Genomic DNA, 13927 nt, shown 5'->3' with positions numbered 1-13927 from the left:
TAGTTCTGCCACTTCAGTGTTAGCTGCACCACACCACACGGTACTGCACCACACTGCATGGCTGCGCAGCATCCTTACCTTCATAGCGTGCACAACAGCCTCTGGCTTCTGACCAACAGGCATATATCCTGCTGCAGGAGAAGATGCAAGATCAGATGTCGTGCGAGCTGGTCCCTGTTGGAATAAGAGAAGATATGCTCTAATTCCTTTTGGGTGGTTTAAACGAGGAAGAAAATACCCAGAAAATTTGAACGCTAGCTTCTCTCAAATTCCATCAGCCACCTGCAAAGACAAAAGACACCACTACCCTTCCTCACAAGTCACTTGACTTAATGCCATTTAAGCCTACTATCACTCAGTCTAGATGTACTCAGGCAGGAGATCACCCAGGTTTAAAGCTAACTCGATTCAAGAAACCTTTTTCACTCACTTAGGATAACTTTGCACAAGAACAAGATCAAACAGTTCTCATCCTTCCAGCCAAGGGAGAAAAGCAAACGAGATGATTTTCCAGCATAAAGCAGTCACTGCGAAGGACTAAGAAGCTGCATTTGTGAAAGAAACAGTTGGTGTAACTTCATTGCTTTTCTGGCAACATTTTTACATAGACATCAAGTACCAATCTTCAGCTACAGAGAAAATTGTGAAAGCAACCTTAAAACAAGCAGATGTCCAAACCTAATGTTGGCCGGGTTTGTTTCCAAAATGCTGGCCAGTCCTCCTGCACGAAGGATCCCATTGGGAAAGATGCCGAAATTACATTTTACAAAGGATTTCTACTGTCCAAACAGCCTTGTAAGCACTTTTCATAGGGCTTTCCCTCTTTCTAAATGCATCCGACTTGGATTATGAGAGACACAATATCTTCATTCAGTGAGATGCACCCTGCCTGTCCCTAATATTTTTGCATTGCTTTGCAGCAGTGGGAGAAATCAACAATGAAACCATTGATCAAATTCTATTTAGTCTTCACATCCTTTAGGAAATACAAAGAATGATTATACTGAGCCTCTGAAAGCAAATTAGGACGGCAGAGCGGCATGTAGCACCATCACAGGAATGCTTTCACATACAACACGAGGCACTCCTTTCTCATCTTTTCCACGTTTGAAAACACAGCATGTTTTACGCTTCATCTCATCATTTTGCCTTCTAAGCCAAGGCCAGCAAGCTAGTTGTGTCAGAAAGGAGGACGAACAGAGGGGCACTTCACCACCTCACATCTTTCCAAATGTTTTAAGTTGCTGGGGCCTTTTTACTAATAAAAGTGTTCATGTGCATACATTAAAGAAAAAGATGGGCCCATCCGTTAGGCTACAGACAAAAATAGCATGAAAGGTATGGAATCATTCATGCCTAGGCCACTGATCTGTGACCCTTGTCATGATCAACAGCCATATACTCACAACTGAGAAGCTGGTGATACAAGAACTTCCTTCTGAGAGGCAGGCATCTCAGAAAAAGCAGAATAAGATAGTAATTCCACAGTAATTCTCCAAGGAGATGTGACAAACTGACAACACACAGAGACCAAGAGAGAGTCACAGCCTGGCCACAGTTCTGGACTTGCTGGCAGAGGGTTACAGGTTGCTGGAGCTGTGGCCACCTGGGGACATGTCCTCAGCCATCCTGTCCATAACGTCACATAGAAAAGGCAGAGGCTGGGGACCAGGGACTGGGGCATAGCTGTGACTTAAGACTGCAAAATGGGTTACCAATTTCTCACAGGGCTGGTAAATGCAACAGAGTCCTTCCAGAATCAGCCTCCCACAGAGGTCAAAGACACCAATACATGTGTAATTCACCTGGCTTCAGCATGAAAGATGCCTTCTTTCCATAAATGGCCAAGACCATGACAACTGACAGCAGAATACTCAGGAGTGTGTAGCCATGAACGACACTTGATCTTCCCTACAGCCCTCTTTAGAAGTAACACAGGAAATATCAAGCAAAGTTCTAACATCCAGTATTTCTTCTGAATTGAGAGTAAACTGACAGAGCAAAAGGAATTCTGATGGACCTGGCTGTTGACAACATTTAAGATAGAGTTTTCTGACCAAACAAGAGTAGATCACGAGGTCTCCTATACAACAGGCAGCAGTAGCTTTTCCTCACAGAACTGAAGTCACTAATGAGCTACAAAGCATTTCCATGATCGTAATCACTCTCAAAATCATTATACAATGCAAATGAAACCAGAACGATTAGAGATGTTTTTTTTTCTAAAGAGCATGATCATACTTAACATATCACCATACCGACAAGATAAAAGTATTCCTGCAAACGTGGTGATGTACTGCATGTATTGTATAACACAAAAAACATTGAAGCTTCCTGTATGGAGGCATACACAAAGGAGGCCACAAAAGAGGGAGCTGTACATAGCTTTAGGAGCTGCAAGGAAAGAAATGACAACATATCCAGCAGGATGCATGGCTAGCCTTTGGAGGATGGAGAGGAAAATGGACAGAGTTCACCAACAGTGTTAGTTGAAGGGGAGGAAATGGAAGGAACTGGAGATAAGGTCAAGGTTGCTGGACTGGAAAACTGCCAACAGAGGAGAAAAGTCAGGGAATGGGAAGAAAGAGGAGGATGTACATTTTCCCAGCAGGAAACCAGCTGAGATGAATGAAATGCAGGGGAGGGGGAATCAGAGATAGGAGACAGGAGATTGGAAGAAGGGCAGGAGGGCAGGCGAAATGTCAGGAAGTCATTGTTAAGGTAGTAGCTGAAACCACACATATGGAGGAGATTCCTCATGCCTAAAATAGATGCATTTGGAAACTGTGGGTAAGAATTACCACAGCGGCACCCCAGCGCTCTAACTCAGCCACTCTGAGGACCTCCATCACCGCAGAAACCCATGCCCTTCCCGTTCCCTGTAGCTGACATTTTCACAGCCATGGGAACACACTGACTCAGCACCCTGCCAGACAATAATAGCAAGGTTAATCTGGTTACATCCTAAGAAGCAGAAATTGTCCATACAGGCAAAAAGCAATACGGTGTGTTCTGGGGCATGTATCACTCTCCATTTCCTCTCCTTGCCTGGTTTTGTCAAACATGCACTCTCTATATTGGATGCACATCTGGCTTTTCCACTTGATAGGTTTCTATAGCATTTGGTAGCTCAGGGATAGTTCACTCTTCATCCTCAGACATGTGGCTGAGGTGTCACGTAACTATATAAATGAGTGGTGCTCAAAGACAGCTCAGAAGTCACCAAAAGGGTGACACTACATTTATAATAAACTTGGTCATTTTTCTAGTTCTGCTGAGGCTGAACCTCAGCAGAATGAGAAGCCAAGCAATCTCAAAATGCAAAGTTTCTTTTATGCTTTGGCCCAGCTAGCTTTAGAGTTGCTCCAAGTTTACAGCAGCAGAGACAGGACTGGAAGTTTGCATGTTTAACTCAGCAGTTATACAAGGAACTCGTCATTCAAAAGGAAACAACTGTGTATCTATGTTGTGGTGTCAAATGGTCAGCTGGGTATAATTGCAATGTACACCACTTTCTGTTTCATCCACAGCCAGCTACAATGACACTTAGCATCAGCCCCCATCCCGCCAGCCCCACATCGTGCATGCTCAAACTACAAGTCCACCAGAAAAGCCCAATTCTGCTTGAGACCCTCCCAGAAACCTCTCACTAGAGCCTGCAGGGCTTGTGATTCAATCTCCAAGTGAGTAAGGAGATTCACAGTCCAGCTGTTTCACTAACAGACTAAGAAAGGAGAGAGGAACTCTGCAGTCTCTCATAGCAGCGCATCCTTGAAGCAATATGCTATGCACAGGGGATAAATACCCCAGTTCTCTATTGCTAAGAATGATACTTGACCTGGTGACAACCTCAAATCCAAAGCAGAAAACAAATCAAGCTATCCCCACTCACCGCTCCAGCCCAGAACCCAAAGACAATCAGCAAAGCAGCAGCGCTTACGTGGGAAAGAAAATCCAAAGACCATGAATACTGCCAATGATCCTTTTTAATCTGACACAAAAAATGAAGAACAGAGGCCTCAGCCTGCAGGTGCTGAAGAACATCGGCTGCTCTGTATCAATCCACACATGGCATTGCCAATGTCTAAGACCAAGTTGCCTAATGAGTCCTTGCTGGCTCTCTCTGGTTGCATGGGATGTGGTCCAGCACAGATGCTGACAAGTACCACCAGCAGTACTCTATTCCTACATGTTTGGAGGAACAAAATTAATAGGACTTTCTGTAACAGGGCATGCTGGGAATGCCTGATAATAACACACCTCCAGAGAGGCAAAGTAAGGCTTAAAATATGAACATTTCTTAATATCAGTGGGAATGCTTTGGAACCCAAGAAGAAAAGAGCCTAACCGGGGATGACAGGTGTCTGCTCTTTTAGAGGTTTTGGGTTGGAAATCTCAAAAAGGAACAAAGAAATTACGATAAACAATTTCTCCTTGATTCCTCTGGGGATCTGGAAAGACATGAGACCTTAGTCCTGCCATCAGTTTTCAATCTCTTTCTGCTCAATTATACCCTGTCTTTTAATGACATCCTTTCCCACCTCAGTTCTGTGAGCTATTCCTGATCTGCAGAAAGACTGCAAAAGACTGTTTCAAAACCCAGAGGAGGATATCTTGCTGATTTGACTTCACCTAACAGCCACAGCCCAGGCACCGAGGATGCTTCAGACCAACACAGACCGTATGAGCAAACGTTAATGCTTCTGAACCTCACATCTTCTCGTTCTCTTCTATTAATTTTTGTCTACCATTCCCAAAAACAAGCAGACATTTAGGGATCAATCCCGACTACATAACCCACACTTTTCTAATGGCATTCCTCAGACAACATTAAAGCTAAATGGAGTCGTATCAGACACTGTGAAGTTTTTATTGCCGAGACAGAACAAGGAAAATTACATTACAGGCAGGTCCTGTCAGACAATGAAATTCCGAAGCACATCTATTTATCTCACAGTGGTTTTGTTTGCAGCCTGCTTACCCAGGTTTGAATTATACTTGGGCCCTTCCTTAGCACCTTGTCAACATCCAGGTGTTTTACACACACAAAGGTGCCGACACCGCTATGTAAATTAGGAACAATTAATGGACAAGCAGGAGGCAGTACATACCCACAGCCATGTGGAAAACGGGTGGCAGAGCTGCGCAGTAATGTGGAAAGGTGCCATGTCTGACTGCAAACCCCTGCCCTGGCATGCATATTTCGGCTTTATGAATGGTTCTTGTGGCTTCCAAGTTTATAAAGTTCCTGGTGCAGCTTCAACCAGAGGCAGTACTGGGGGGCACAGAAGGAAAACCAGGAGCAAAACCTATGACTGAGAGCATGGAGCCACTCTGGCATGGAAGAAGCACCCCTAAACCCTCACAGGGAACTCGCTGAAGCCCTGAAGCATGGTGTCCCCATCAGAGATGTAGCACAGGCAGCACTGAGGGCAAGCTCCAGGCTCACACAGTCGGTCCATTCAGAAAGAGAAATGTGCCATCACACAGATGAGCGGCATCCCTGGAGATGACACACACAGAAATAGCTCCCGTTGCCACCAGCCTGAGAACTCCCCTGGGCCCCACAAAAGGCAGGTCACATCCCTCACCATTTTGCAACCTGGGCCATGTTTCCCATTCTCCTCTGCCTTGCAGCTGCAGGGGGGTTAATGGCTGAAACAAAGCGACAGAGCTGCTCAGCACTGAAGCGTGACATGGCTCTGGGCTGACATTTCACCCTCTCTTCCTTCGAAGCGCCTTCCCCCCTTGATGCGTCTTCTCATGCCCACGGCAGCTCTGCCATTGCCACGACAGATGTTGCTCCTGAAAGTGTCTCATGGCCCCACAGGACGAGGCTAGCTGAAGGCACCCTGGCAGCAGCCCCAGGGCCCCTTGCTGGCTGCAAGGAGATTTCCCAGATGCACAAAGAAGCAACCAGCACTGGCTCCTCTGGAATCCACACTGCAAAACACAGGCCTTCTGACACCCTGCTGCAGGTGATGCCAGACCTCTCATGCCTGAGCACAGGACACCCTCGACAGAGCTGGGGAGTACGCAAATCCCTTATGTGTCCAGTCTGCCTGGCAGATGATCCAAACCAATGATGACACTTGGCTATTGTTACTCTGCGCCTGCTGTGCAGAAAGCCTGCCAGCATCCCACTCAAAACAAACCACCCGCTCCCCTCTTGCGCACTCACACGGCTGCTCAGCCCTGTGTTCCCAAAGTCACAGCGGGCTGCCTCGCAGCTGCGAGCGCTTGACACCCTGCCACCAGGCACGGGAGAAGGAACACGTGGGGGATCCTGCAGACACACACCGACTTCCCAGCACAACTTGGGTCCTGGCCACAGGCAGGAGTGAGTGCAGGAGCCGTCAGTACTCTGTATTAGCATCTTCCCTATCAAATCAAGGGACTTTATTGCAGATGCTAATCTCCTTTGGCATTACTTAATTTGCTGCCTTTAATCATAGAGAGCAGCTGCTCATGTAAACATTCAAATGCATGCATTAACCGCTGGGTCCACACGGGAGCCAAGCAGAGCCTGTCTGTATGGCTCAGGCACAACCTCCCGCATCTTCATGGCCTCTGCTGCATTCATGGGTATCTGTTTAGGGTCTTACATGGACATTTTGATTAATAAAGAAACAACTTAACCGCTTCATTGCTTTCTGAGCATAAACATCACAGATACCCAGCAACAGAATAGCTCTTCTCCCTGGCAGGCATGACACAGTGCTGGCTGTATGGGCTGTGCTGGGGCACCAAAGGAAAGGGAAGATTTCAGGGGCTGCCCAAGAAAGAATAAACAAAGTCAGGACATTGTTTGCAACTGGATCTCATTTACAAACAGGAAGGGTGTCTGTTCTCAGCATCGCAGCTCCAGCCCTGTTAAAAAGCCCCACTGACAGCTTCAGCTGCCCCCTTGGATTGTGGCACTATTACACACATGACATATTCAGAGCAATTTTAGCCCATAACTACTTGGTAGAAGCAAACAAGAAGTCTGACACAATGAGCCCATGCTGTAGAGCAAAGTGCACTAACTCTGACCGACTCACAGGGGCACTCTCAGCGTGTGTATTCTGAGAGGTGCTGGTTCTCTTAATAAAGGAACATCAAGCACATCTGATTTCAGACGGAAAAAGTGGGTATTTTTAAGACTTTCCTGATTTTGAAGCATATCTCATTTGGGGTTGGCCCAGGTGAAAGCCTCCAGGTGGGTGCAGGATGCACGCAAACAGAGGGTGATAGCTGTGCATGTCTGTATTGCCCCTCCAGGTCCCCTTTGCAACCTGGCTGCGTCTTTCCCCTGACACATTGCCAGCCCCACACAAATGCATGTGACAAGTGAGCATGAGAACCTACAGCGGATCTTCAAAGCAGACCAATTTTTCTCACCTCCTGCAGTCACCTGTAAGAGCAGATTATGGATATGGCTTGTCAGTGCCTCTTTTGTTCATCAAATCCCAAACTTTGTATTGCCAAACTTTGTGCTGGTTGGCTGCCATGGGGGAAAAAAGCCACCCACTGCCCAGAGCCGCTGTAATAACTGCTGATGAAGGGCAGCTGCCTTCCAGAATAGATCAGCTTGTTCTCTGCTGTGGGTAATACACTCTGAAGCTTCACAATACCACTCCCCAGGCTGCAAATCCCAACAAACCTTTCATTTTACTTTCCTTTCGCAGCCACTGTTCTTGCTGCAGCAAAACGGCTGCCTTGAATTTCTCTCTTTGTCTGCCTAATAGCATCCTGGTGGTATCAGTGACGCTGGCAGGAAGGAGCTGCCTTCTGCCATGCTCCTCAATCACTGTCTCCTCCTGCCTAACAGTTCCTCCTGAACTGTGGCCATCACCATTGGAAGGAGAGAAACAGGCCTGGGGTCATCCTCTGACACATGCTGGCAGTGCTCAGCTCAACTGACAGCCACAGGGATGAGGCACGTGCATGCGAGAATGTGGGGGACCACTGGGGTGCTGCACAGGATGGGCCTGGGGGAGTGCAGAAGGGGCTGAAGGCATACTGAGAAGCCATGATGCAATGCTGAAGCTGTACAGAGCAGTCCCAGGGACGCCACGGGCACCAGGCAGCCTGGGGATCCCTGCACCCAGGGGCTGGGGGCTGCTTCATGCTGGCAGTGGAAGGGTCCCTGTGCTGTGCAGGGACACCTTGGGGTCACACTGAGGTCCCCAGGTGACTCTGCATGGGCACCAACGCCCAGAGGGTTCCCCTGGCTCTTCTGGGTGCATCTCCTGGGCACCACGATGGAACAGTGGTCTCTGGCTATTTCAAACAGGATTTTAAAAGTCAGGTTGGCTATAAGGAGATGATACAGTTCTCCTTCCTGAGAAGAACAGATTTACTCCCAGGCAGACTGAGTAAGGGACTAGCAGACTTGTTCTGGGCCCCCCAGTGAGATCTGAGACCAGGCTTTGGCCACAGCCACATCTCCTTGACAACACAAGGCTGATGCAGGGGCCAGCTTGGTCCTTCCTCTGCAGGGTGCTGAGGGAGAGACACAAAGTCACCTTTTTGTGTTTTCTTCTGCCTTAGCCCTTGTATGAAAGAGGATGGAGAACACCGTCCTTCCAGTCAACAGGAAGAGACCAAACTGTCACTGGGGCTGGGATTTAGCTACTACATGTCCTCATACCACCCCCCTCACCACTGCTCTGCTCAGGAGACAGCCAATGCGTCAGCCAAGGACGCTCGTCATCCCTTCCCACCCCATCTAATGGCTTGCCTTTACACCTACAGACCACAAACATTTGGGTTTGTTTTTATAATAATATGCATGCCATCTGGCAAAATGGAATATACTTTTCCCAAGTATCTCTACAAGGCAGAGCTATGAAGCACAACTGGTTGTGACAGCATGATGGGAATCAAGGGAAGGAGCCCAAGAAGCCAGTGCTGCAGGCAGGCAGCAAGAGCCACCTCCCAGGCCTTGCCTCCCGCATGAAACAGGCACTGCAGTAAAACACAAGAAGAGGCAGTGCCAGGAAGTCAGGGACTTGGAAGTCCTCAGTTGAGTGCTCTCTGCTACATAACCACATTTGTCCTGCTTCTTCATGTTCTCCTCTGGACCTTGCTGGGTTTGGGGTAGGTTTAGGGAGGAAAACAGAATTGTCTCTTCCCAGCCTGGGCTGTAGACTAAATCAGACTCCTGAGAGTCGTGGCTTTGAATACCCTAATGGAAATCTCACCTTTTTTCAGAAATACTTCTTGCAGTCCCTAGGGATGTATACAAAGGCTGAGCACAGGCACCATCACCACTGTCTTCTCAGAAGAGGAAGGTTTGCTCAGCCCTCGCAGGGCATATCTGCAGGTGCTTTCCCCAGGGACCCCCAGCTCTGGACCCCAGATGAGCACACATCCCTTCTTCCATCCACCACCTACAGCACCCACAGATATGTCCTCCTGCACCCACCGGTGCACCCTTGGGAGCTCCTACTCCTCAGCAAGGGGTCACACAGGAAACCACCACAGCACAAACTCAGTACAAAAACTTAAGTAAGGGGAAGGTGATATTTCTTTTAAACTAAAACTTATTCCTCTAACGTGTCACTCACCCACACACCTACAAACTCATGCTTACGCATTCACCAAAAGGTAGATGTCCTTGTGGCGTGGTCAGGGTTACTGTGTGTGAAACAGAGGACAAGGGACACACACCAGCAAATCCTAATGACAGCTCTGGCATCCCTCCTCATTGATAACAAAGAACTGGGGTTTGGACACATTTTTCACATGCTTTAGGAGTCAATGGTTATTACAGGCTGATCCTTATCTCAGCATCTTGCTTTATTCACCCACCATAAACCCACGGAAAGCTGCTGCCTGTTGCTTCTCCCTCATTTTGGGCACCTTATCTAAGACTTCCTCTTGGAATGACAGGAAGAGCATGCTACATCACAGCGTAACCTTCCTCCCGTTATCAGGGAATAGGTCTTCTAGTGATGAGCCATCTGTGCTATCGCTTTATCACAGTACAGACCTCTTGGTCCTGACATAAACCACACATCCTGTTGTGTTTACCCATTTGCTTGCTGTCAGTTGTGTCTCTGGTCATCAGCACAGGCCATCCCTGCATCCCTTGCTCTAGTACTATTCCTCCTGGTATTTCCACACACTTTTCCATTCACACTCCATCCACGCTAATCTTAATGTTTCCATTACAAACCGCTACAGTTACTCCCACCAAAGGCAGGATTCCTATTATAAGTCACATGAAGGCTGCTAGTAAATTTAAAGTCTAAGCCAGTCAGGCTAGCTCTGACTGTAGTAACAAGTGGCTGAATGGTGTTTCATGCCAATGTGGATAAATGGCTTCCCCAGGCAGCTGGCTTATAAGCTTCTCAAGGTGAAGGTACCTCCAATCATAGGAACATGAGCTGCCCTCAGGCCACCTTCCCATGCCTGGTCACTGAGACATGCCTGGAGCAGCAGGCAGGAAAGTGGAAGTCTGCAGAAACCATGTGTCTAGGTAGGCAGCCAGAGAACCCAAGAAGAGGCCAAAGGGAGCACAGAAGAGACAGAGATGCAAGCTCTGGAACACGCCTTAACTGTGCTACAGGGACCTCATGCTCCAGAAGTCAGTAGCCGAGATCTTACATCTCAGAAAATGAATTGCTGAAACATGATTATTAGTAACAAAGTAAGGGCTTAGTGCTGTGGACGGGGAGTTTCATCTTCCCCCACACATTCTCCCCATGTCAGAATAGTAATTCAGCAATCATTATATGTGACCAAAGGTTAAGTACTGTGTAGGGGGGCTTTACAGAGAGTGAGAGTGAGAGCTGACACTGAGTGTGGATAACTCCACCTTCCAGTCTCCACTCATCATTAAAATGAAGCTGCAGAAAGCCCACAGAGAAATAAGTGAACTCTCCAGCAACACTATACTGTTCCAAAAATTAAACACCACCTCTTAGTGGACACCCCTGGAGGATCCTGGAGCACTCAGTGATATTTAGCTTAACAGTAAAGAACTGCCAGAAAAACATGCTAGGGAATGAGTGATTTCCCACCCAATTCCTTCAAGGGAAATACTGGGGCATGGAAAGGTGAAAAGAAGGATCATATGTTTGCAGAGAAGAGTCCCTCCACGGTGGCAGGCACGACCCCGAGTCCTGATTCACAGTATTGCACTGGCAGGGCTCCTCTTCTCCAGTTGCAATTACCTAAACCCAACGTTATTCTCCTTAAACCCCTCAGTGTTACTGAAATGTAATTTCACTAACCAGAGGTGAGACCAGATGACTGGGTAATCCAGACTCCTTGGACAATGACAACAAACAAAATGGGAAGTCAGTAACTCCCTTTTGATACTGTTAAACTCCAGAACAGCTCTGATCTGGTAGTCTCCAGGACAGACTGAGCATCACCTTCTCTATCCACTCCAGCCACACATGCATCTGATCTGTTACTCCTCCAACAGCTTTCTGTGGTAAATCAGAGGGCTGAGTGCAGTAACTCCTCCCAAGTGTTGCCACATCCACATGGAGCAGCCACGAAGGAAACACATGCACTGCAGGTAAGACATGAATGCAACATGGGTGAAAAATACCTGTTCCAGCTACTATGGAGAAACAAAGTACTGAAGACATAGCAACAGCCTGGCAAACAGCAACTGGAAGGGTAAGTCCTCCAAGGAAGCTTTGGGACCACTTCCATTGCTGACACCCAGTGTGCTGGTTTTGGCTGGGGTAGAGTTCATTTCCTCCACAGTACCTAGTGTGGGGCTGTGTTTTGGACTTGTGCTGGAAACAATGTTGGTAACACAGGGATGTTTTAATTATTGCTGAGCGGTGCTTACAGAGTCAAGGTCTGCTCCTCACACCACCCTACCAGCCAGTGGCTGGGTGTGCACAGGGAGCTGGGAAGGGACACAGCCAGGACAGCTGACCCCAACCGAGCCAAAAGATGCTCTGTACCGTGTGGTGTCATGCTCAGCATATAAAGTCAGGGGAAGAAGAAGGAAGGCGACATGTTTGGAGTTACAGCATTCATCTTCCCAAGTAACCATTACATGTCTGGAGGCTGCCAGCTATAGGAAAGAACAAGCTGGCACAATCAGTTTGCCCTGGAGCCTGCTCTCTTATCCAAGGGGAATCACAGGTCCCACAGGGAGGTGCTTGCTGTCACCTCCCATGCCTCACTAAGGGTCTAAGACCAAGGGAACCACCCTCACTTTCCAAACAACACGGGGAGCCTCTACTACACCACGAGATGACTCTGGTATGCAGTTCCCAGGGCTGGTGAGTTTGACCAGCCTGCTCACAGTTCAAGCTAACAAACATGCATGTCACACCTTCCCCTGCAATGGCCAGGGGCCTGTAGGTCAGAACTCATCCCCGGGACTGGATATTTGGTAACCATTGCAGACCCACAGAGCAAATCCATAATCCTCCATCTGCACGATGCGCACATTAAACAGTGCACAGACTACAGCTGAGTGTCTTTTGATTATGTGTCCTGAGCGCGCACTGGTGTCCAGGATCCAGGATCCACTAGATACAGATTGTTTCATTAACTGAGGTATATCAGGGCCATAAGAGCTGGAGTGGTGCCTGCGCGCAACCTGTGTGACAGAGAGGGATGTGCTGAGGATCTTCCCCAAAGAACTGCCTGCACTGGCAGAAACGATGATGAGACCCTGAACAGATGTGACAGCCTCGGAGCCGACACCAATTGTCCATCACCCCCATGTGTGAAGCCAAAGAGAAACGATTTCTCACAACCTCATGCCTGCTGTCAAAAAACCAAGGCTGCAGAGAAAGTCAGGTGTATCTTAGTGTCCACTGTCTGGGACATGTGTGAGGCATTCAAAGGCATCTGCATGAATTTGCTATTGCTATTCTTCATCACAAAAACAATACATCATATAAAGCCACAAACCAAAGGGATTTTGGTAGGAATAGGTAGATAAATGGCTATGTAAGTATCCCAGATGATGTGGATTTGGATCTAGACCTGGTTGTTTTAATCTACCATCTTCCTGCAAAGAAGGCAGAACACAGCCAGGGTGACAGATGAAGGTGAATGTCACGCAGCACCTGGATCTCTCCATAAATGCCAGGTGCCACCTCTTCCTTGAGGAAGGAGGGGAAGCAGGGATGAGTGGCCAGGAAGGGCTCCAGCAGGCAGCACCATCTGCCACCAGCCCTGGTGAGCTGCGGGGGCCAGTGCTCAGGTAGAGAAGTCCCCTGCCAGCTCCAAGTCCTGGCACAGCTCCTCTGCAGGAAGCTGCTGGCTGTATCCCAGCCTGACCCACAAGATAAATACAAAACTGTACCTGGAACCAAGCTGGGGATCAGAAGCCCAAGCACAAGGGAAGTGAAGCAAAATCCCCAGAACTCTAAAGCACTGGCCAAACACCTTGAGACTCATTTCTCTCTGTCCTCCCTATAAAGTCTCTTGACTTTATATATGGGGCACAAAGTCTTCCATAGCATTTGCATGGTTTTGTTTGTTTCTTTTGGCTGGAGGGTCTCCATCCATCTTGCAGGTCAGCAGGGGTAGAAAGGGGGTCTGCTTTCACAGTGGAGTTTTATTTATGCATGCTTTCCTAAATTGTCATTGCCCCCTGTTTTATAGCTCTAAGAGGCACACTGAATCTACAGAATGGCTTTTACCCAAGCAGGCAGCCAACATAAAACTAACTAGTCCTGCAGCACCTACAGCTCTGCTGACCAGTGCCCTGGGCACAGAGCAGAAGACACGGGGTGGCAGGGAGGTCCCCTGTCTGTGCTGCCATCAGGCTGCTGCTCACGTTCACAACCCTCGCAGCCCACTCACAGCAGGGCTCCCTGACTGCATCCATGCTTTCCCTGCAGCCTGGAAAACAATGTCACCAAGCAAACGCAGTGTCTCAAGCAGTCATGAAAACACGTGGAAGACAGCTGTCTGGCAGGCCTCAGCCTTCTCAGCCATGCCTGGCACA

General features: G+C 48.2%; 1 protein-coding gene across 3 annotated transcripts in view; it reads right to left on the bottom strand.

Moving 5' to 3' along the window:
* Positions 1-13927, bottom strand: part of CCDC85C (coiled-coil domain containing 85C) — a 107465-nt gene that overhangs the window by 10258 nt on the left and 83280 nt on the right. For all 3 annotated transcript variants that reach the window (XM_065685399.1, XM_065685400.1, XM_065685401.1), the window contains one exon: positions 79-174. In XM_065685399.1, the coding sequence (XP_065541471.1) occupies positions 79-174 (96 nt within the window). The remainder of the gene's footprint in view (positions 1-78; positions 175-13927) is intronic.

This window comes from Lathamus discolor, chromosome 6, assembly GCF_037157495.1.
Source record: "Lathamus discolor isolate bLatDis1 chromosome 6, bLatDis1.hap1, whole genome shotgun sequence".
NCBI lineage: Eukaryota > Metazoa > Chordata > Aves > Psittaciformes > Psittacidae > Lathamus > Lathamus discolor.
The sequence above is the reverse complement of the archived record's forward strand: the minus strand, read 5'-3'. Positions and strand labels throughout refer to the sequence as shown.